This window comes from Ornithorhynchus anatinus, chromosome 8 (genome assembly GCF_004115215.2).
Source record: "Ornithorhynchus anatinus isolate Pmale09 chromosome 8, mOrnAna1.pri.v4, whole genome shotgun sequence".
Classification (NCBI taxonomy): domain Eukaryota; kingdom Metazoa; phylum Chordata; class Mammalia; order Monotremata; family Ornithorhynchidae; genus Ornithorhynchus; species Ornithorhynchus anatinus.
Genome location: NC_041735.1, coordinates 1,365,403 through 1,386,663, shown reverse-complemented (window position 1 = coordinate 1,386,663; position 21,261 = coordinate 1,365,403). Strand labels below are relative to the sequence as shown.

At 51.3% G+C, this 21,261-nt stretch overlaps 1 protein-coding gene across 3 annotated transcripts in view; it reads right to left on the bottom strand.

Moving 5' to 3' along the window:
• Nucleotides 1–11,220: 11,220 nt before the first annotated feature.
• GOLM2 (golgi membrane protein 2) overlaps nt 11,221–21,261 on the bottom strand; it is a 38,439-nt gene continuing 28,398 nt past the window's right edge. For 2 of the 3 annotated variants that reach the window (XM_029070420.2, XM_029070419.2), the window contains exons 9-10: nt 18,722–18,889; nt 11,221–13,431 (exon numbers count right to left, since the gene is read on the bottom strand). In XM_029070420.2, the coding sequence (XP_028926253.1) occupies nt 13,361–13,431; nt 18,722–18,889 (239 nt within the window). In that variant the 3' untranslated portion in view covers nt 11,221–13,360. The remainder of the gene's footprint in view (nt 13,432–18,721; nt 18,890–21,261) is intronic. The other variant, XM_029070421.2, reaches the window with a different exon arrangement.

Genomic DNA, 21,261 nt, shown 5'->3' with positions numbered 1-21,261 from the left:
AGAGGTCATGAGTTCGACTCCCTCAATTACCTCATCTGTAAAATGGGGATTAACTGTGAGCCTCATGTGGGCCAACCTGATTACCCTGTATCTACCCCAGCGCTTAGAACAGTGGTCTGCACATAGTAAGCGCTTAACAAATACCAACATTAATTAATTAATTAACTTAAGTTCTCTGGGCCTCGGTTCCCTCATCTGTAAAATGAGGATGAGGCCTGTGAGCCCTAGGTGGGACACCCTGATTATCTTGTACCAGCTCCATGGCTTAGAACAATGCTTTGCACAGAGGAAGCACTTAACAAATGCCATTATTATTATAAACAGACATCAATAATAATGATGGCATTCTTAAGTGCTTACTATGTGCCAGGCGCCGTACTAAGCCACGCTGGGGTGCATACAAGCAAATTGGGTTCGACCTGGGCCCTGTCCCACATGGGGCGCAGTCTCAATCCCCATTTTACAGATGAGGTAACTGAGGCACGGAGAAGGACACAAGGCAGACAAGTGGCAGAGTCGGAATTAGAACCCATGACCTTCTGATTCCCAGGCCCGGGCTCTCTCCGCTACACCATGTTGCTTCTCTTTACATCAATATAAATAAATAAAATTACAGATATATACATAAGCGCTGTGGGGTGGGGAGAGGGGGAAAGAGCAAAGGGAGCAAGTCGGGGTGACACAGAAGGGAGTGGGAGATGAGGAAAAGTCGGGTTTAGTCTGGGAAGGCCTCTGGGAGGAGATGTGCCTTCAGTAAGGCTCAATCGTATTGACTTAGCGCTTACTGTATGCAAGGCACTGTACTAAACGCTTGGGAGAGAACAATAGACATTCCTGCCCACAACGAGCTCACAGTCTAGAGGGGAGACAGGCATCAATATAAATAAACAGATAAATAAATAAATTGCAGATATGTACTGATATATACATATGTGCTGTGGGGATGGGAGGGAGGATGAATGAAAGAGCAAGTAAGTGGCGCAGAAGCAAGAGAGGAGAGGAGGGCTTAGTCAGGGAAGGCTTCTTGGAGGAGACGTGCCTTCAATAAGGTTTGGAAGTGGACGAGAGCAATTATCGCACTATGAGGAAGCAGGGCGTTCCAGGCCAGAGGCAGGATGAAAGCGCGAGGTCGGTGGCGAGACAGACGAGATGAAGGTACAGTGAGAAGGTTAGCATTAGAGGAGCAGCATGGCCTAGCGGATAGAGGCTGGGACCTGGGTTCTAATCCCCGATACAACCAGTTGTCTGCTCTGGGACCCTGGGCAAGTCACTTCACTTCTCAGTTACCCCATCTGTAAAATGGGGATTAAGACTGTGAGCCCCATGTGGGATGTGCACCTTGTTTAACCTCATTAGCTTATATCTACCCCAGCGCTCACTACAGTGCCTGGGACATAATAAGTGACTAAAAAATACCTTCAAAAGATCACTAACACTTACTGAGCACCTCTTGGGAGGGTACAGGGAGTTTACAATCTGACTGGGGAGAAAGATAACATTCGATTTCTGGCTCTGCCACTTGTCAGCTGTGTGACTGTGGGCAAGTCACTTCACTTCTCTGTGCCTCAGTTACCTCATCTGTAAAATGGGGATTAAGACTGAGCGCCTCATGTGGAACAACTTGATTACCCTGTATCTACCCCAGCGCTTAGAATAGTGCTCTGCACATCGTAAGCGCTTAAATACCAACATTATTATTATTATTATAACATGAGTTATAGATGTAGGAAGGGAATGGAAAGATGGATTTAGGGAGGACTTGGTGCTTAAATAGTAGGGTAGGTGGATAGTTTCGTTCAGTGTTACGGATCGGTGTGAGTCCAGAAATGTTGAGGTGGTAGTTTGGTGACAGAACCCGCTAGAAGAAAATTTAATCCAGGAAGGCCTCCTGGAAGGAGGTGCCCACAAGAGAAAACTAGTTTAATTAATTAATGTTGGCATTTGTTAAGCGCTTACTATGTGCAGACCACTGTTCTAAGCGCTGGGGTAGATACAGGGTAATCAGGTTGGCCCACATGAGGCTCACAGTTAATCCCCATTTTACAGATGAGGTAATTGAGGGAGTCGAACTCATGACCTCTGACTCCGAAGCCCAGGCTCTTTTCCACTGAGCCACGCTGCTTCCCTAATTTAAATCTCTCCTGATTTAATCAGAACCCCTTTCCAACCTTCACGTTTAATTCCACAGTAAATATGCAAATTTACAAACCTGGGGCAAAAAAGATTAGCCTCCCTCCAGGCTTTGAGGAAAGCTCTCAGAGAAGAGACTGTTCCAGATCCCACAATCAGTTGGGTCACTTTTAGTTCAACACCAGGCCAGAAAGGACCAGTTTGAACCTGGGTCCCAAACCCTGGTGTGCGAGAGTTGTTGGCATGATCAGGGAGGCAGCTTTGCCTGCTGAAAAGAAAATCATGCATGGGATGGGAGTCAGGTGAGTACTTAAGCCCCCTCGGAGTCTCAGTTTCCTCCTCTTTTCATTCATTCATTCAGGTTGATTGAATGCTTACTGTGTGCAAAGCACTGTACTAAATGCTTCAGAGAGTACCATACCACAGACATACTCCCTGTCCACAATGAGCTCACTCTCTAGAGGGGAAGAAAAACATTAATATAGCTAAATAAATATATATATAAATAATAAATCCTCTGCAAAATGGGGATAAAAGAACTGTTCTCCTTATCTCAGGCTGGGGCAGAGACTGTATCTCCTCCCGTGCTTAGCAGTGCTTGATGTATATTAAGCACTTAATAAATAATAATAATAATAATGTTGGTATTTGTTAAGCGCTTACTATGTGCCGAGCACTGTTCTAAGCGCTGGGGTAGACACAGGGGAATCAGGTTGTCCCACGTGGGGCTCACAGTCTTAATCCCCATTTTACAGATGAGGGAACTGAGGCACCGAGAAGTTAAGTGACTTGCCCAAAGTCACACAGCTGGCAAGTGGCAGAGCTGGGGTTCGAACCCATGACCTCTGACTCCAAAGCCCGTGCTCTTTCCAGTGAGCCACGCTAAATACCACGATTAGTAATAGTATTATTCAGTGAACCTGTTCCAGGTGCTGGGCGGGGAAGGATTTCTGTAAACTGGTTGTGGGCGGGGGAATGTGTCTGTTTATTGTTGCACTATATCCTCCCAAGCGCTTAGTACAGTGCTCTCCACCCAGTAAGTACTCAATAAATCCGACTGAACGAATGAATGAAGTGAAGAAAAACAGAATATGCCCTCCAAAGGCCTGAGCATTTCCCAATGCGATAAGCTAAAGTTGCAGTTGGGCAGAGACTCAAAGGTTGGGAGAAGAAAATACACCGTTAAAGTATCACGGACATACAAACTACAGCTAGAGAGGGAAAGTAGCAAAACTCAACAAGAACTACGGATAGAAACACTTTAATTATTGAGCCAAACAGGATTTAGACACTCACCTGAATCGCAGTCAGGGGGAAGGGGGGAGTTCCTCTGCAACTAACCTCTCCTCTCATATAGTCACTGCTCTCGGTTAAATATAGCCTCCGGAGAAATGCATCTGCACCAGGCTACAACATTCTTGAGCCTAGAAGAATCGTAATCTGACTCTTAATCTACCCCCCTCGCCCCCCAATCTGGGAGCTCATCGTGGGCGGGGAACATGTCTTCCAAGTCTGTTACGTCGCACTCTACCATGCACTTAGTACTCTGCACAGGGTAAGCACTCAAACACAATCGATCGATTAATCCTTGATCTAACCAAGTGCCAGTGAGGATGGCATGATCAATAATAATGGTATTTGTTAAGCGCTTACTTTGTGCCAAACACTGTTCTAAGTGCTGGAATAGATACAGGGTAATCAGGTGGTCCCACATGGGCTCACAGTCTTAATTCCTGTTTTACCGATGAGGTAACTGAGGCACAGAGATGTTAAGTGACTTGCCCAAAGTCACACAGCTGATAAGTGGCGGAGTCAGGGTTAGAACCCATGACCTCTTACTCCCACGACCGGGCTCTTTCCACTAAGCCATGCTGCTTCCCTGTTGGGGGTTCAACTCCTGGCTCTGCCGCTTGTCAGCTGTGTGACTTTGGGCAAGTCACCAAACTTCTCTATGCCTCAGTTACCTCATCTGTAAAATGGGCATTAAGACTGTGAGCCCCACGTGGGACAACCTGATCACCTTGTATCCTCCCCAGCACTTAGAACCGTGCTTTGCACATAATAAGCACTTAATAAATGCCATTATTATCATCATCAAATCAGCGTTTAATCTCCAAAAGCTTTGTGCAGGGGCAGGTTAGGGGAGCTCTGAAGAAGCCAAGAATCGATCTGTGGTATTTATTGAGTGCTTTACTGTGTGAAGAGCAAATCAGTTCTATTTATTGAGTGCTGGGTGCAGAGCCCTGTACTAAGCACTGGAGAGAGTACAACAGAGTGGGTAGGCGAGTTCCCTGCCCGCAAGGAGTTTAGAAGAGGAGGAAGGACAAGGCAGGCAGAAGAGCAGGCCAGAAAGTGTCCAAAGCAAGAGAACCAAAGGATGGTGGGAGGTCTGAGGGAGCGACGAACAGTTGTGCTTGGGGAGAACACATCTGGGTGTGACAGGAGAAGAGGATGGTCAAGTCGAGGCCTGGAGTTGGCCTTCAAGGCAGATATTTACTGGGCTCCCTGAGTGCAATGGGCTGTGCTACCCGCTTGGGAGAGAACAAGCTGCGGTTCTAATCTTGCCTCGGTCACTTGTCTGCTGCGTGCTCTTGGGCAAATCACAACTTCTGTGCACCTCAATTGAAAAATGGGGATTTAGACTGTGAGCCCCATGAGGGACCGGGACTGTGTCCAACCTCATTACTTTGCTTAGAGAAAAAGCATGCTGGAGTGGATAGAGCACGGGCCTAGGAGCCAGAAAGACATGGGGTCTAATGCTGGCTCGGCCACTGGTGTGCTCTGTGACCTTGGGCCAGTCACTTTGCCGGTAACTGTGCCTCAGTTACCTCATCTGTAAAATGGGGATTGAGACTGTGAGCCCCATGAGGGACAGGGACTATGTCCGGCCCACTTTGCTTGTATGCACCTTAACGCTTAGTACAGTGCCTGGCCCATAGTAAGTACCATTATTATTATTATTTGTATCCACCTGAGGGTTCAGAACAATGCCTCGCAGATTGTATGTACATAAATACCATTTTTGAAAAAAGGTGGAAATGGGTACAGTGGGATAAAATGGACAGTCAGGCCCAGCCGGGGCAAAATAGAACCTGGCTGAACACCCCACGAGGAAATATCCGCTGCACGAAAAACTAGCGATGGATCCCTGAGAAGCAACGTGGCCTAATAATTAATAATTTTGGGACTTGTTAAACACTTACTATGTGCCAAGCACTGTTCTAAGCCCTGGGGTAGATACAAGTTAACCAGGTTGGACACTGTCCCTGTTCCAGGCGGGGCTCACAGTCTAAGTGGGAGGGAGTAGGATTACTCCCCATTTTACAGATGAGGAACCTGAGGCACAGAGAGGTTAAGCGACTTGCCCAAGGTCACACAGCCAACACGTGGCAGAGCCGGGGTTAGAGCTCTGACTCCCAGGCCTGGGCTCTTCCCACTAGGCCACGCTGCTTCTCAGGGATACCACTGATCGATTGATACTCTGTTCAGAGCACTGTACTAAGTGCTTGGAAGAGTCCAATAAGAGCTGTAGCCCTGATCCTCAAGAAGTTTAAATCTTTTGGGGGAGGCCAACATTAAAGTGGCTGGCAGATGAGAAGAAGAAGGAAGTAGAAAGCACAAGAATCAACCCTTAATTAATACGGTGTGAAGAGATGTACAAAAGTGTGAAAGGGAGGTTGTGAGGGTACAAGTGCCTAGGTGACGCAGACTAGCTACAGTGGCAAATTGGGAGGGGGATTAATCTGGGGAGACTGGTGTTTAATTGTGAAAGCCCCACGGTACTTATGTACATATCTGTAATTTATTTTCATGTCTGTCTCCCTCTTTCCACCAATTCTGCTTCATTGTGCCCTCCCAGCCCCTTAGTACAGTGCTCTCCACATGGTTAAGAGCTCGATAAATATCACTAATGGATCGAATTGATGGGGGAGGGCAATGGGGAATAGCCAAGGGAAGGCTCTCCACGCTTTTCCCCTCTTTTGGGAGGAAAAGCGTGGGATAGGGGACTTCAGAGCCATCAAGTCCGGGACAGAACATAGGCTTCATGGCCCCAAGGTGCTAGGAAGGCTGGAGCAAAAGAGTAACATTTACCAGGGATAGGTCGAGAACGTGACAGTTCTCCAAGATGCCTAACTAATGGTCAGGCTGCTTCCGGAAAGGGGGATTTCTGGAGCCTCAGGGGATCGGTTTTTTTCCTCCCCAAAACCCCCAGAGGTGGTATAAATGATCCCTACCCTCAAGGAGCTTACAATCAACAACCCTCTCTTAAGTACCATCAGAACCTCCCCTTCACCCAATCCCAAATTCAAAGCAGAAGGTGTAGGCCCTGAAAATCTTTACTTGGCTCAGCTGTATAATCAGTATGTATAATAAATATCACAATAATTATTTCATTACTGTCCTAGAAGGTCTTGTCATCCAAAGAAGAATAAGTAAAGGTGTTCACTGAGCACTCATCAGGTGCGACACATCGTTCTGAGCACTTAGTCTTTGAACACGGATGCCCACAGTCACCGATTTTAAAGCGTAACTCTTTGAAGGACAGGGATCGTTTCAATTTAATGCGCCTCCTACGAAGCCATAAGGCACGATGGAAAGGATGGAAGAGAGCCCAAATGTCAGCCAAGGACAGTGTGGCGATAATAAGGGGTTCAAGTGGCAGGTAGTCAGTCAAACAATAGCCTCAGAGCATAGCACACAGTCAAACGACAGTATTTTTGCTGAGACCAACCACTTGGGCAAGTACATCTGAAGGGAGACACATGACACGCCTTCCCTGCCCTCAAGGAGTTTACAGTCAAATTAATAGATCCCGCGGTTTTCCCATAGAGGATTGTCTTGTGGGTTGCCTCCTCCAAAACTCTGACCTCAACCACGACGAGGTGAGAAAGAGGGAAATGATAGAAGAGAGCAAAATCATGACATTTGCAAGTGAGCCTGGATCCCCGGTGCCTAGCTAGCCTCTCAGTGACTTTTCAAATGGGGCTTTTGGGTTTCTCCCCTTTCCTGAGCGACTGAAAAGTCTGGGAAGACTAAGGCTGTGAAAGACCACGATCGATCAATTAATCTTCCTTATTGAGCATTTATTCATTCAATAGTATTTATTGAGCATTTACTATGCGCAGAGTACTGTACTAAGTGCTTGGAAGAGTACAATATAATAGAGTTGATAGACACGTTCCCTGCTCGCATCAAATTTAAGTTTAAAGGGGGAGATGGAACCTAATATAAATAAATGAATTACAGATATGTACCCAAGTGCTATGGGGCTGAGGAGGGGGTGAATAAAGGATATAAAGGTGCAAGAGTGATGCAAGACCACAAAAGCAGAGTGGCCTAGAAAAAATCAGAGGCCCTGAGTTCTAATCTTGGCTCTGCTTTGTCTGCCACGTGCCTTTGGGCTAGTCACTTAAACTCTCTGGGCCTCAGTTTCCTCATCTGTAAAATGGAGATTAAATCTTACTCCCCCCCATCCCCTCCATTTAGACTGAGTCCCATGTGGGACAGGGACTATGTCCGACCTGAATATCCTGTATCTATCCAAACACTTCGTACAGTGTTTGGCACATAAGTGCTTCAGAGTACCATAATGAAATAAAAATAATAGCCATCTCTTAATTGTTCCCTTCAGCTTTAAGGCCCTCCACTTGCCCAAGGTCACACAGCAGACTAGTGGCGGAGCTGGGATTAGAACCCAGATTCTCTGACTCCCAAACCTGTGTTCTCTTCCACTAAGCCACGCTGCTTCTCCATATCTATATATCTCATTTAGCCACTCTCTTCTCTCACTTCACCCCAGCTAACATTCTTCATCCTTCCTAAGTCAACGTACTCACTCTGTCTTGTTCTCATCGCCCCTGCCTTTGACCCCTGGCTCACACCCTTCTTCATGCCTGAAACTCCCTCACTCTTCTATTCTACCAGACTACAGCTCTCTCCATCTTCGATGTCCTTGTGAAATCTCATCTCCCTCCAGAGGCTTTCCCCGATTTATTTTTCTTCTCCCCAAATCATATCCATCACCGCTGCACTTATATATAAAAATGGTTATGTAGGCATATCAATTTATACCCTACTGTTTACTCACTCATCCACCTACCCATCTTCGCATTATCTTATACTTCCTATTCTTAAGGTACTTTGTGTCTTTCCCTTGTTAGACTGTAAACTCCTTGAGGGCAGGATCATCTTTTCCATCTCTAGTGTACTCTCCCGAGGGCTACCTACAGTGCTCTGCACACAGTAGGCAATGTGCATGCTAATTCTGCTGTATCGTACTCTCCCAGAGACTTAGTTCTCAATAAATACCCCTGATTGATTGTTTCCTACATGCTAGGATCAGCCATAGTCCCTGACCCCCAAAGAGCTCACAATCTTTTTTCTTTTTTAAATGATATTAGTTAAGTGCTTACTATAAGCCAGACACTGTACTAAGCTCTGGGGTAGATACAAGCTAATCAGGTTGGACTCAGCCCCGTCCCACATGGTGCTCACAGTCTTAATCCCCATTTTACAGAGGAGGTAACCGAGGCACAGAGAAGTGAAGCGACGTGTCCGAGGACACAGAGCAGACAAGTGGCAAAGCCGGGATTAAAACTCAGGTCCTTCTTTTTCCCAGGCCCGTGCTCTTTCCTCCCTGGCTCAGCCTAAGGAGGCCAGTGTGGCCACAGGAGGCCTGCCTCTTCAGCCCTTTTGGGAGACCAAGCCAGTTCTTTAGCTAGCCCAGGGGCCCCGACCACTCGCCGAGGGACCCAAGTCCCTGCAGACTACCGGGATAAGCCTAGGGTTGGACCAGATCGTATCAGACTAGAACAATGCGCTAGGGGTGGGTTCTTCCAACTCCTGCCCAACCCAGACCCCAGGTGAATTGGGACCCTGGAGTAGCATCTTCACCCCCGCCCCCACCCCCCTACCCCCAATACACACACACACTGCACATTGCCCCACTGCCTGGGGCCTGCCTGCCTTTGGGTTGGCAGAACGTTCCACAACCATTCTCTTGGGCTCCCGTAGCTCTCAGGGATCACAGAAGATGCAGTGCAACCTAAAGAAATGAGCCCTGGATCAGGAGTCAAGAGTTCTGGGTTCTAGAGGCGCTCAGTCTAGAGGAAAGAGCAATGACCTAAGGGGGACTAGAACCTGGATCTCCCGTCTCCCAATTCCATGAACTTTTCTCTGGGCCTCCGTTTTCCCACCTATAAAATGGGGGTAAGCTATCTGTTCCCATCCTCAATTTTGGACAGATATTGCCTGACCTGTCATATCTGTCCCAGCCCTGGGAGCAGTGCTTAGCACACAGCAAGTGTTTAACAAATGTCACAGATTAGATGTGTGATCACATCAATTAACCTCTCGGTGCCTCGGTTTTCCCATCTATAAAATGAGAATGCCCACCCCTCCCGAGTTTAAAGGAAATTGGGAGCTGCAAACCAAATCAGAAGCATGAACGCGTTTTGGCTCCTGAGGAGGAAAAGTATCTGTTGCCTCAAGGCGGTGTGACTATTTTGATTATTCCTCTGCTAATGATTTCATTTTGGGGTTGGGGTCAAAATTGGGTGTCCAGACTGTCTAGTTGAGGGTAAGTCCTTACATATTTTATTTTTGAGTATTGAAGTGACTAGAGCAGCATAGTGTAGTGGATAGAGCACGGGCCTGGGAGTCAGGTCATGGGTTTCGATTCTGGCTCCACCATTTGGGACTGTGAGCCCTACATTGGACAGGGACTGTGTTCATTCTGATTTGCTTGTATCCACCCCAGCACTTAGTACAGTGCCTGGCACAGAGTAAGCATTTAACCATCATTATAATTATTACTGATAAAAGGCAAGGCTCATGACTCTTTGGGGACCAACCCGGCTCTTCGGCATGAGTCCCCACGGAACCCACGGAGGATGGGAGGGGAATCCCTTCACCTCTCGGGAATCCCTCCATTAAGACACCCACCAACTCAGTCTGCTCCTCTTCGCCGGGCCAGCACCCAGAACGGGCAGCTCCTGCAACCCACTACTCCAGCTTGGCTTCGTTTCCACGGGAGGGGAAATTCGGCCACCTCATCGCCGCCTTCGCTCTTGGGGGTAAATTGAATCGGCCTCTCCTGGGTGGCTCCCACCTGCAGTTAGAGAGGGAAGAAGGGAAAGAAGAAAAACTTGAGAGCAATCCACCTCAAGCCAGGCCTAAGGGGAGGAGGGCAGGATCTCCTTCAACTCTCAGGGAGAAAGGAGCTGGAGTCCAATGGGCCTCGGCTGAGCGGATCTCCATTTCCCTACTCTGCACAGCCCAGCCCTGGAAGTCAGCAGGGCAATCCCGAAGGTGTGAGGATGGTGAGTGCCCAGTCAGACAGAGAGGCTCTGAATGCTCAGGAGCTAGGAGACCTGTCTGCTGTGTGACCTTGGGCTAAGCAATCACTTTCTGGAACCATTTCCTCTGCTGTAAAATGCAAATAAGTGCCCTGCTTTCCTCCACAATCGGTCAGACCACTAGAGGCCTGCAAGAGCCAAGGACCGTGTCCCTCCCCCCCAACACTGAAAACTCCTTGTGGGCAGGGATCGTATCCTCCAACTCTATGGTATTGTAGTCTCCCAAGCGTTTAGTACAGGGCTCTGCACACAATGAACGCTCAACAAATACATACTACAGTGAAGATCCTGAAACTAACCCCACCCGATTGCTTAACGCAGTACTTTCCTACACTGTAAGCGAAAAGCATCATCATCAACAGATGCTGAGATGTTTTGGTTTACTCAAGTAATCTGGGCAGGATGTGAGAGTAGCTCACATCATCACCCAAACCCTCGGTTCCCACGAAAGGACTGGAATTGGCCAGGGCCTGCCCAGGGGAGCGGCGGCAGGGAGGGGCACCCCTCTTCTCCCCCTCCAGTCCGGGGGAGATACAGGGAAGTCGGCCGAACCGGGATAAATCTAGCTAACCCCAATCCCATCTCCTCTGTGCCAAACTCTCTCCGGCTGCCTCTCCCTCCCCTTCCCAGTAGCTTCTTCTCTTCCCCCTTACCAACCCCTGATCATTTCTTGAAATCCTTGGTAGAGTTGGTGTCACTTGCTGTTGGGAGATTCAGAGATTCAGAGTCAAGCTTAAACAAGGTTTTTTTTTTTTATTAATCCTTAATTTGGAACCCAATAAACTTGGGGTTTCAATAGCAGAGTCATCAAATTAAACACTTATTTCAGGGCAAAAACTACATAAAAAAAATTAAACCTTAAGGCAGAAGTAAAACTTTAGAGTGTATAACCAGCAAGATTAAAAGACTACTGAATGGAGAAATTTGATGAGATGAATGCACGGGAATATTTTAAGAGTTGTAGGCGGGGTGGGGGCGGTGAATGCGGTGAGATCTGTCCAATGGTCTGAGATCTCCAAGTCTGTAAGAACCCCAGGCTGCTACGTGCAAAACTCTTGCCGGGACAAGAAGTGATGGCTACGCCGAAGGCCAAATGGCTGTTTCACCTCACAAGCAGATTTATTTTATCAAAGTTGAAATTTGAGAAGGTATTTTTTTTTGCAGGGGGAGGGGAAGGGGGCAGTTCTTAGGCTTTATCGGAAGCCTTTTCGATTCCCCGCCCCAATTTAAAATGGCTCAAAATGTTTTTTTCCAACAATCACCTCCTTGGCTGGACCTGAACCTATGACACCGGGAGCCGATCCGCTCATACCCGGGCGGGGGGAAGTGGGGCAGCGGAGGGAGAGATGAGGAGGGACCCAGGGGCCCCTTTAAAAAATGATTTTCTCTTCCTGCAGAGCTCTTAAGGTGGGGACACACCACCTCCGCCTGAGGGAAAAACCACAAGCTGCCAGCAATTCCCTCCCAAGTAAGTTTTGATTTCAGACTTGAACCTGAGAAGAGAAAATATCCTATTTTTTGTGCTCTCAACCGTAGCCTTCAGAACCGAGTTTGGATCAAGAGCCTTAAATCCCCCTCAAAGGGACGCAGCCCACTCTGCAAAAATGCCTCAAACCAGAGTCCCCATAAAAGTCTCCACCTTCTGAGACAGGAAAGCCACAAGAGCAGACGGATCAAATGCTGGCCAGAGAGCTGCAGTCCATTTCAGGCGGGCGGACATTTGGGTACTGGAGAAGGGCGAGCGGGGTGGGCGTCGCCTATGAAGAAATCCCGAAGGATGTACCGCAGTCCTCCCGGCCGATGGGAACGAAAAGGTTTGAGAAGACTCCTCCTCGAATTGCTCTGAACACCCCCTCACATCCCGACTGCCGTGTCCCAGCTCCTCCACCTCTCAACTAAACGGGATGCCGGGGAAGTGCCCTAACCTTCCGGGTGGGAGCTGGGAAAACACTGGGTCAGTCTCACCGGTAGGAGGACTCGGCGATCCCGATGTGAACGCTCGGGACCAGACCGGCCACTGTCCCCGACACGAACATGGAGGTTCTAGAAAACGTGGCCAACGTTAACCGGTGCTGGGGTTGCGGGGGATGGAGGATGAGAGCTATGGGACATTAAGTTAACCGGGCGGCCCTTCATTTTGAGAACTAAGGTGCGACTCACAGACACGGCACATGTGTGCTTCCAGGTAGCTCCACTCTCTGCAAAATACAAAACAGCACCCACGTTAAAAAAGTGTGCAGAGGAGAAGGGAAGGCGGGGAGCCGGGGGCAGGGGGGTCTCGCGCACACAGTTTGGCTGATCCCCGCGGGTCCTTGTGGAGGCCCCCGGGACTACCCTAAGCCGGGGGGGGGGGGGGCACCGGTCGAGCGGCTTGGGGCAAACGGAAGCTACGACGCTGGGGCCAAACACATCTCAGGCTAACGGAGAATTCGTGAGTTCGGAAAAGGGGCGGGATGTCACCGTATCCCTGTGCCCTCCGTGGGTCTGCTCTAGGCAACGACATACAAACTGGGAAAAAACAACCGAAACGTTTCTCCAGTTGAACCGTCTGTAGATTCGAGGCGGACTCAAATGAGTTCTGAAATGTGTCCGTTTGGCTTTCCTTAAGACTGGCTCGCTGAAAGGGAGCCAAAGCGGCTCCTGTTGGGATGAAGCAAGACGCAAGAGTTCACGGATGGACACGTGTACGGGATCCCAAGTGTCACTTGCATTCATCTGCTAAAGTTCTCGGCGCACTTGTTGTTTCTGAAGAAATCCGCTTTTCCTCTTTCTCGACAACCGACTCTGGCGACGAAAGCCAAGGAGCCCCGGAGCCGAGCGGGTCCGGTGGTCGTCGCGCTCGGGCTTCCTGCCGTCTTCCTCGGCGGCGGGATTCACAGAACGTCATTGAAGCGCTGCTTGCCGTAGTCCGCGGGGTCCATTTGAAGTTCTCGTTCCTCGTCGTCTGCAATCGAAACGTCGAGACGTCAAAATTCGCCGCGGCGGATCGGGCCCTGAGAGCTGCCGCCCCCTCTGCCCGGGGACCGCCGCCCTATTGGAGGCTCCTTGGAACCTCCCCGTACCTCCTACCCCTCGCCCCAGAGTGTTCCAGCCCGCCTCATCTTTGGGGGCACCTGGACGAGCAGGGCCTCGATACGGGGCTCCGGTTCCTCCTGGGGTCCGGGAGTGGGGGCCGTGGCGTTTACTGAGCTGCCAGGTACAGTGATCAGTAAAAGCGACGGATGCCACGCCGTACTAAATACTTGGAAAGTACAACAGGAGAGAACCGACACACATGGGGCAGACGGAGTCGCTTAAGAACTAGGGGGAGGGGGAAGGAGGCGGCCCGGTAGCTCTCGCTCTGGAAGATTGCCAAGTCTGAGAGGAGACTGTTGGGGTAAGGCCCGCTGGCACCTCTCTCTTAGCAGGGGACCCCCTAGAAGAAGCTCAGGCCAGCCGGGTGGCCGGCCCAAGCCCGCCTCGGCTGAAGGAGTTTGATGGCTCCGCTTCTGCTCCGTCCTCAGGGGTAACAGGGGCCCGCTGCCCACCTCCTTAGTCAGCAGAGAACCCAGAGAGTCAGGAGAAGAGGCACGCAGCTTCCCCATTCATTCCTGAGGAATTTTCCAGAGCCTCTCTTCCTGCGCCCTCCTCGCCTCCAGATTCGCCACAGCCCGAGGAGAGAGGAGGGCAGGCGGCCCCTTCCCCGGCCACGCGCCAGGCAGTGCCGGAGGAAAGAGCCCGGGCTCCCGCGTATGAGCAAAGGGTACTCTCCCCGGCAGGTCTCTACCCCACAGTCTGATCAAGTCCTAAGAAGAAAAGTCCTGAGAAGTAGCATGGCCTATTAGAGCACAGGCCCACGAGTCAGAGGGCCCTGGGTTCTAATCCTGGCTCTGACACACATCTTCTGTGTGACCCTGGGCAAGTCACTTCACTTCTCTGTCCTCAGGTGCCTCGGCTGTAAAAGGGGGATGAACATCGTGAGCCCCATGTGGGACATGGACTGCGTCCACCTGATCAGCTCGTATCTACCCCAGTGCTTAATACGGTGCCTGTCATATATTAATTAATTCATTAATGTTGGTATTTGTTAAGTGCTTACTATGTGCAGAGCACTGTTCTAAGCGCTGGCGTAGATACAGGGTAATCAGGTTGTCCCACGTGAGGCTCACAGTTAATCTCCATTTTATAGATGAGGTAACTGAGGCACAGAGAAGTTAAGTGAATTGCTCACAGTCACACAGCTGAGAAGTGGCAGAGCTGGGATTCGAACCCATGACCTCTGACTCCCAAGCCCGGGCACTTTCCACTGAGCCACGCTGCTTTTCAAGCGTAATAAGCGCTTAACAAATACCATTAAAAAAAATGAATAAATTAAAGAATACATTGTCTTTTTCCTCTCACTTGTCCTGTTCTCCCCTTCCAGGATCCTCCTTCCCAAAGACAAATAGCCTTTTTTTCTCTCTCACTGGTGGGCCTGTTTCCATTAGATGGTGCAGGAGCCGGGGGTGGGCATGATGCAGCGTGCAGACCCCCGAAGAGAGGGCAGGGCGAGAGGGAGGGGGATCCCGTGAGGCTGGTGGGGGTGTCACAGGGACTCCCCGATCCGAGTCACTTCACTCCTCTGGCCTCAGTTCCCTCACCTGTAAAATGGGGATTGAGACTGTGAGCCCCACATGGGTCAGGGACTGAGTCCAACCTCGTTTGCTTGTATCCACCCCAGCGCTTAGTACGGTGCCTGGCACATAGTCAGCACTTAAAAAAATACCACAATTATCATGATCATCCCTACACGTGGCAGACCAAAACCAACCCAGCAGCTTGGCAGCATCAGCTGGAGAGGTAATTGCCTCGGCCCCAGGGCAGCTACGGAGCATGCAGCGCTCCTTCAAGATCCAGAATCTGTTCTCAGGAAGAGCAACTGCCATCTCCACATCGGCTTGCACAAATCCGAGTCTGGGGATGACACGTGCTCCTTGTCAATATTCTTTTCTTTTCGTTCAAGGGTCATCAAAGCTTGAGCCTCAAACCATTTCCCCTGAGCCTTAAGGAGGGGGGGAAAAGGAAGAAATTATTTCTCCCCGTCTTCCTTTATCCTTCGAAGAACTTCAAAAACCTTTTTTTTGCCTTCCTACCGCCGCCTCTTGCACTGGGATAGAGGTCCCGGCTCAGGGAGTCTGGGCAATCTGTGGGCAACTGCTCAAAGCTACCGCTCTGCTCTCTTCTGGGAAACTATGAGGTCTCCAGGAAGACCAGGGCAGCTGTCGGGGCAACGGGGACTGTGAGGCTACGAGGAGCCCTACATTCCACTCCTCTGGCTCTTGAACTCTCCTGCTGCTCCATGTTTTTATCTTGTGGATTCATCCATGTCTTTTAGTTCTTTTTCCACGTTATCGTTTCAGCTCTCTATAGGCGTCTACGTCCAGGCCTTCCCTCCGCCTTATGTCCTTAGATTAGGAGCCCCTTGAGCATCAGGGATCGGGTCTCCTTTTTTATAGTAGAGGAACCAGCATTAGAACCCAGGTCCCTCTGGCTCCCAGGCCCGTGCTCTAGCCACTAGGCCACACTACTTCTCATTTCCACCTGTGTGTTCTTCCCCGGCACTCAAGACAGTGTTTGGCCCACAGTTACCACTTTACCAATACTAGGACGACTCCCACCAATGCTGTTATGGCGGCTGAGTCCACGGTCCAAAATGAGGCCCTTCATTAAAAAGGAGACAATGGTTTGCAGGCTACCTTGGAGAAACAAGGCCGTCCGGGTGCCAGCTGAGAAGTCCATGACCCTGGACTCTTCGCGGCCCACCCCCAAGCCCCTGGCCACAGCTCAAAGGCTTAGCACCTCTTGGGCCAGTTCCACATAGGCTGCTGTGGATCCAAAGGTGCTCAGAGATCCTTGGAGCCTCTCTCGGACTTCCCCAGTCTTTTTCCCAGAGGAGGCGGGGAGAGGGGAGCGCAGGTTTCTGCTCAGCTCGGCCTTCCGACAGCCCCTTTGCCCCTTCCCAGCCTGACCTCCCGTGGAGGTCAAATGGGGTGGTCATCCCTGTTCACTCCAGCCGCCCCCCGCGCTCCACGTTGAGTCACCCAAAGGCTATACCCGCCAAGGACAGATGGGATAAGCTGAAAATATCCTCCCTCCTTTTTTGTCCATCTCTCAGGAGGAGTCCTGGCCATGACCCTCAACCCATCCTGGAAGACTTGGGGGTCTCTTTCTCATAAACCGGGGCATTCGCTGATCCTTAGAAGACAGAAGATCCCAGGAGCCCCAAGTTCCCATGTCATCCCAACCTTGGGACCCACCACCCACTTTGGGGCAAAAGGCCCAGGAACCTAAGGCGCTGGGGAGCTACTGCAGTTTGAACCCATCACCTGGAGCGGTCAAGCGCCCAAGCACCACCTCCCCCGACTCCCAGGGATCATTTTACCCGCCTAAGTGATGCTGGCATCTTTGGTATATTTCGCTCATGGTTTATTAACTCACTCTTAATGGCTCTCCGTGCTGGCCCTCCTCCCATAAGATCATGAAACTGGGTCCAGGCCAGGGCAATACCACCCGATCACGCTCTATCGTATTTACCCCAGCGGCCGGCACAGCGCCCAGCACAGAACAGGTGCTCGACAACTACCAGGAATTTTACCGTGCTCCTGGAATCCAGCTAACAGCACTGCACTAAAAGAAGAGGGATTGTATCAACTACTCACGTGTTCACATGGGACTGGACAGAGCCAATCCACGAACACCTGAGAACATCCGAATCCTAGCCACTGTAAAGAATCCCCGACTCCATCCCAGTCAGGCACCCGGGCACCGTTGCCATTGTCTGCTACTCCCCAGCAGCTCTCCCTCTGGCCCCTCTTAAGGTGTTGAGGTCCCTGGTGCCCCACCCCATTGCCAGTCCCAGGCTCCTCTCTCCCCACCCTCGACCCGTTTGGTCCACACACTGCCATCTCAACCGTTCGAGCTGCCCTTCCCTCGCCTCAGGACCGATCTCCCGCAAGGAAGTTTTCACCGGGGACTAAGGGGCTCGGAAGAGTGAACGGGTCAGGTCACGGGCAAGCCCCCCCCACAATCGATCCACCTGCTCCAGATCCCCCAGCAACCAGATCATTCCAAGCGCCTCCAACCCCGAGAGCCGGCAGCCGGCTGCAGAAGGACCCAGGCCCGTGCCCTGAGAGCCACAGACCCAGAGGGACTAAACCCGGCCAAGGAAGCCCCAAGCGCGGAGAGGGTCAGACGCCGGGCCGGGACCGGAGCCTAAAGGACAGACGGCCGGACGGCCATGGCGTCCAGCTGGGGGTCCACCAGCTCTTGGCTGAAACAACAGACTGTTGACCGGGCGGGGATGCCGGCGGGCGACCCGTCCTGCTTCCAAACAGCCCGCGCCCTCCAAGCTCCTCCCGGACACTTTCCAACCCCTACTGCCTGACAATCACACTGCACCAAGACTACAGAGGGGCAAGTACAGTCCATCCAATCTCCATGGTGGGCAGAGGGCTATAATGCCCTTCTAAAAATTGGTTCCTCTTGCTTGCCAAACCGGCTGCTCAGGAGCCCAAAAGGAAAGTTGGGTTGCGCAAAAAGGGGGGTTTGGGGTGAGGAAGGAGGAGGAGGAGGAGGAGGAGGACGAGAAAGGGGGGCAGTAGGGAGAAGAAGAGAGTCAAAAATATGACAAAAGCAGCTTGTGTAAATGGATTTTTGTTTTTCCCCAGGCAATGCCGTCGTGGGCCCCGGACCCAGCCCTCCAGTTGATTCCACAACCAACTTCTACTCCTTAAAGAGGGGGACTTGGACACACAAATCCATGCCACTGGCCCTCCGAGCGGCCGGCAGACTGGCCAACAGAGCACGGGACTCCACACTTTGCGGAAGCATGCGACACAAGAGACGGAGGACGCGGCATGCACACCGGGCTCACGAGGGAGACGTGTTGAATCTGTGTGCTCCGCACCAACGTGCCAAGTTTCGAGACCGGAGAGGTTTCCGCCGCCTCCAAAGGTGCCTCGGTGCAACCGGGTTGAGGCCTGGAGGTCGATGAACCCCGGCAGCCCCTTAACTCCCGAAAGGACTTTATATTTGGGAACTGCAGCCAATCGAATGAGTTTTCAGCAACAGGAAGTCCGGGGGCGGCATCGGGGTCGGGGGTGGTCCCAGGAAGCAACGCTCCCGGCTCTGGTCGGGGCCGGGACGCTACACAAATTCAACCGGTGGCTCGGAGGCGGGTTTCACGTTCACAGCGCGGAGAGCAGGCCGGTGCTCACCTTGGATGTCTTCTTCGCCACCGTCACCATCCTCTTCCTCATTGTAAGCCAGCTCGGCCTGCTTGTCGGCCTCGTACTCACCTACGTTCCCATCGTCCCCGTTGTAATCCGCCACTTTAGAGCCCCGCTGCGGATCAACGGGGGACTCGTTCTCATCAAAGAACCGGCCTGTGAAGTAGGCAGAGGTTATGTCAGATGCAGGGGGGAGGGGAGAAACGAGGGGGGATAGAGAGGAGGGAGAAGGGGAAGAGATAAGAAGAGACAGAGAGATGGGGGGGACAAGGGGGAGAGAGATGGGGTGAGAGATGTGGGGGGAGAGGGGGAGAGAGGGAGAGAGGGGGAGAGAGGGAGGGATGGAGGGGGAGAGAGGGAGGAGCGGGAGAGATGGAGGAGCAAGAGAAATGGGTGAGGGAGGCAGTGGGGAGATAGAGAAAGGGAGAGGAGGAGAGAGAAGAGAGGGAAGGGGGAGAGAAAGGCTGGAGGGGGGAGGAGAAAAGAGGGAGGGAGAGAAGGAGAAAAGGGGTGGGGGTGAAAAAAAGGCAGAGAGGAGAGAAAGGGGGAAAGACAGAAAGAGGGGGATGAGAGAAAGAGGAGGAAAAAACGGAGGGGAAGGAAAAAACGGAGGGGAAGGGAAAAACGGAGGGGAAGGAAAAAACGGAGGGGAAGGAAAAAACGGAGGGGAAGGAAAAAACGGAGGGAAAGGAAAAAACGGAGGGGAAGGAAAAAACGGAGGGGAAGGAAAAAACGGAGGGGAAGGAAAATAGGAGGGGAAGGAAAATAGGAGGGGAAGGAAAATAGGAGGGGAAGGAAAATAGGAGGGGAAGGAGAGAGAGGGAGAAGGGAATCTTTCCAGATAGCTGGCCAGAGGGAGGGCAGGTGGGCCCAGGTGCCATCAGGGGCCAGGAGCCCCCTGGCTTCTGGAAGACGGTGCTGGGAAGGCACGCACCCTGAGCGCATGGCTGAGCCGGGCCCAGGCAATCCCACCTACACTCAGAGCCCGGCATCCTCGGCTCTGGACCCTACTACCCGGCAACAGACCGCCTCGCTGTCCTCGGGTTTCCTCGAAAGCCATTCTGGGAACACAGCTTGTTTTCTCATTCCGGGATTTCTCCTCAGGCTTCCCTAAGGCGAGGAGTGTTTTATCCCGATGGGACTTCCGAGACAGGAACGTGACGGAGTTGGGAGGGGGTCTTTAGGACGGGTCAGAGGCCCGCCTGCTGTAGGTGACGGGAGACTCCATTGCAATGCTAAGGGACTACATTGTCCTCAGGGGACTAGGACTCCCAAACAGAATTAGCTTCTTGTTTCTGAATACCAGACAAGACAGGAGAGCTGAAGCCTTTATCTATATTATTATAATGGACAAATTTGACTTTTTTCAGAGCTCTTACCATAGATTTGGCAGAAAAAACCCGTTCCAGTACAAGCTCCTTGTGGACAAGGAATGTCGCTAAGCTACTCTACACTCCCCAAATGCCTGCAATTACATCCCGTGGTGGCTCAATATACTCTGCTGCCAGAGAGGAAACGCAGTGGATTTTGGATGTCTATGGGTGTCTTGTGTTCTCGATCATGCGTAGACGCGACTAATTGATTCTCTGTGTGATTCACTGGTCTCAGCAACCGCTTAGAAACACAACTCGGCTGGCACTCGAGGGATACGTAACGGGCCACAAACCAAAACTGGCATCCGAAACTGTCCGTGGCCGAGAGCCGAGGGAGACCCCCCAGGGACGCCCACACCCATCCGTGAGGTGGCGGGGAGACAGATGGTCACAGAAAGAACAGGTTGTCTGTCCAATCTGAAGCTTCCCATGGGCAAGGCCACATCTGGGGCTGGCTATTTGGAGAGCAACCCGAGAGACCGTTTGGGCATTTGCCTCGGCGGGCGACGTTTAAAAGGAAACAGCAGGATAACCAAGGACTGTCATTAATAAATCCTGTCCTCGTCAAAACAGACCCAGGAGACGACCGGAAAAGAGGGAGCAGAACAGTCGTTAGATTTTGCAAGCTTCCACTGTCCTGTTTCCCGACCTCTGGTCGGTCACCCACAAAGCTGAGCCTCATCTCCCCCATTTCCCACTCCCGGCCGGCTACTCACAGGCTCCTTCACAGGAAAAAAAAAAATCCCCGGAAGCGCCGGCGCCACTTCCCACTCCAGAATCACTAAAATGTGTCAAACGTGGAGCTGACGCGCTGGGTCGCAGCAATACAGAGAAGACTATCCGCTTTCCGCGGCCCTGTCTGTAGCAAAGACCCGCATTGCCCCCTTTCCCTCCAATCTGAATTTCTTGCATTTATCCTCTAGACTGTAAGCTCGCTGTGGGCAGGGAATGTGTCTGTGATAGTGTTGTACTCCCCCAAGTGCTTATTACAGTGCTCTGCTCTCAATAAGCATTCAATAAATACGACTGATCGACATCCCAGGACTTCACTTGGGACACCTAAGCCTAGCAGTTCTGCCCCTTCTCATATTTACTAAGCACTGCCTATGTACATAATAACGACAAAGTAATAATAATAATCATATCTGTTAAGCT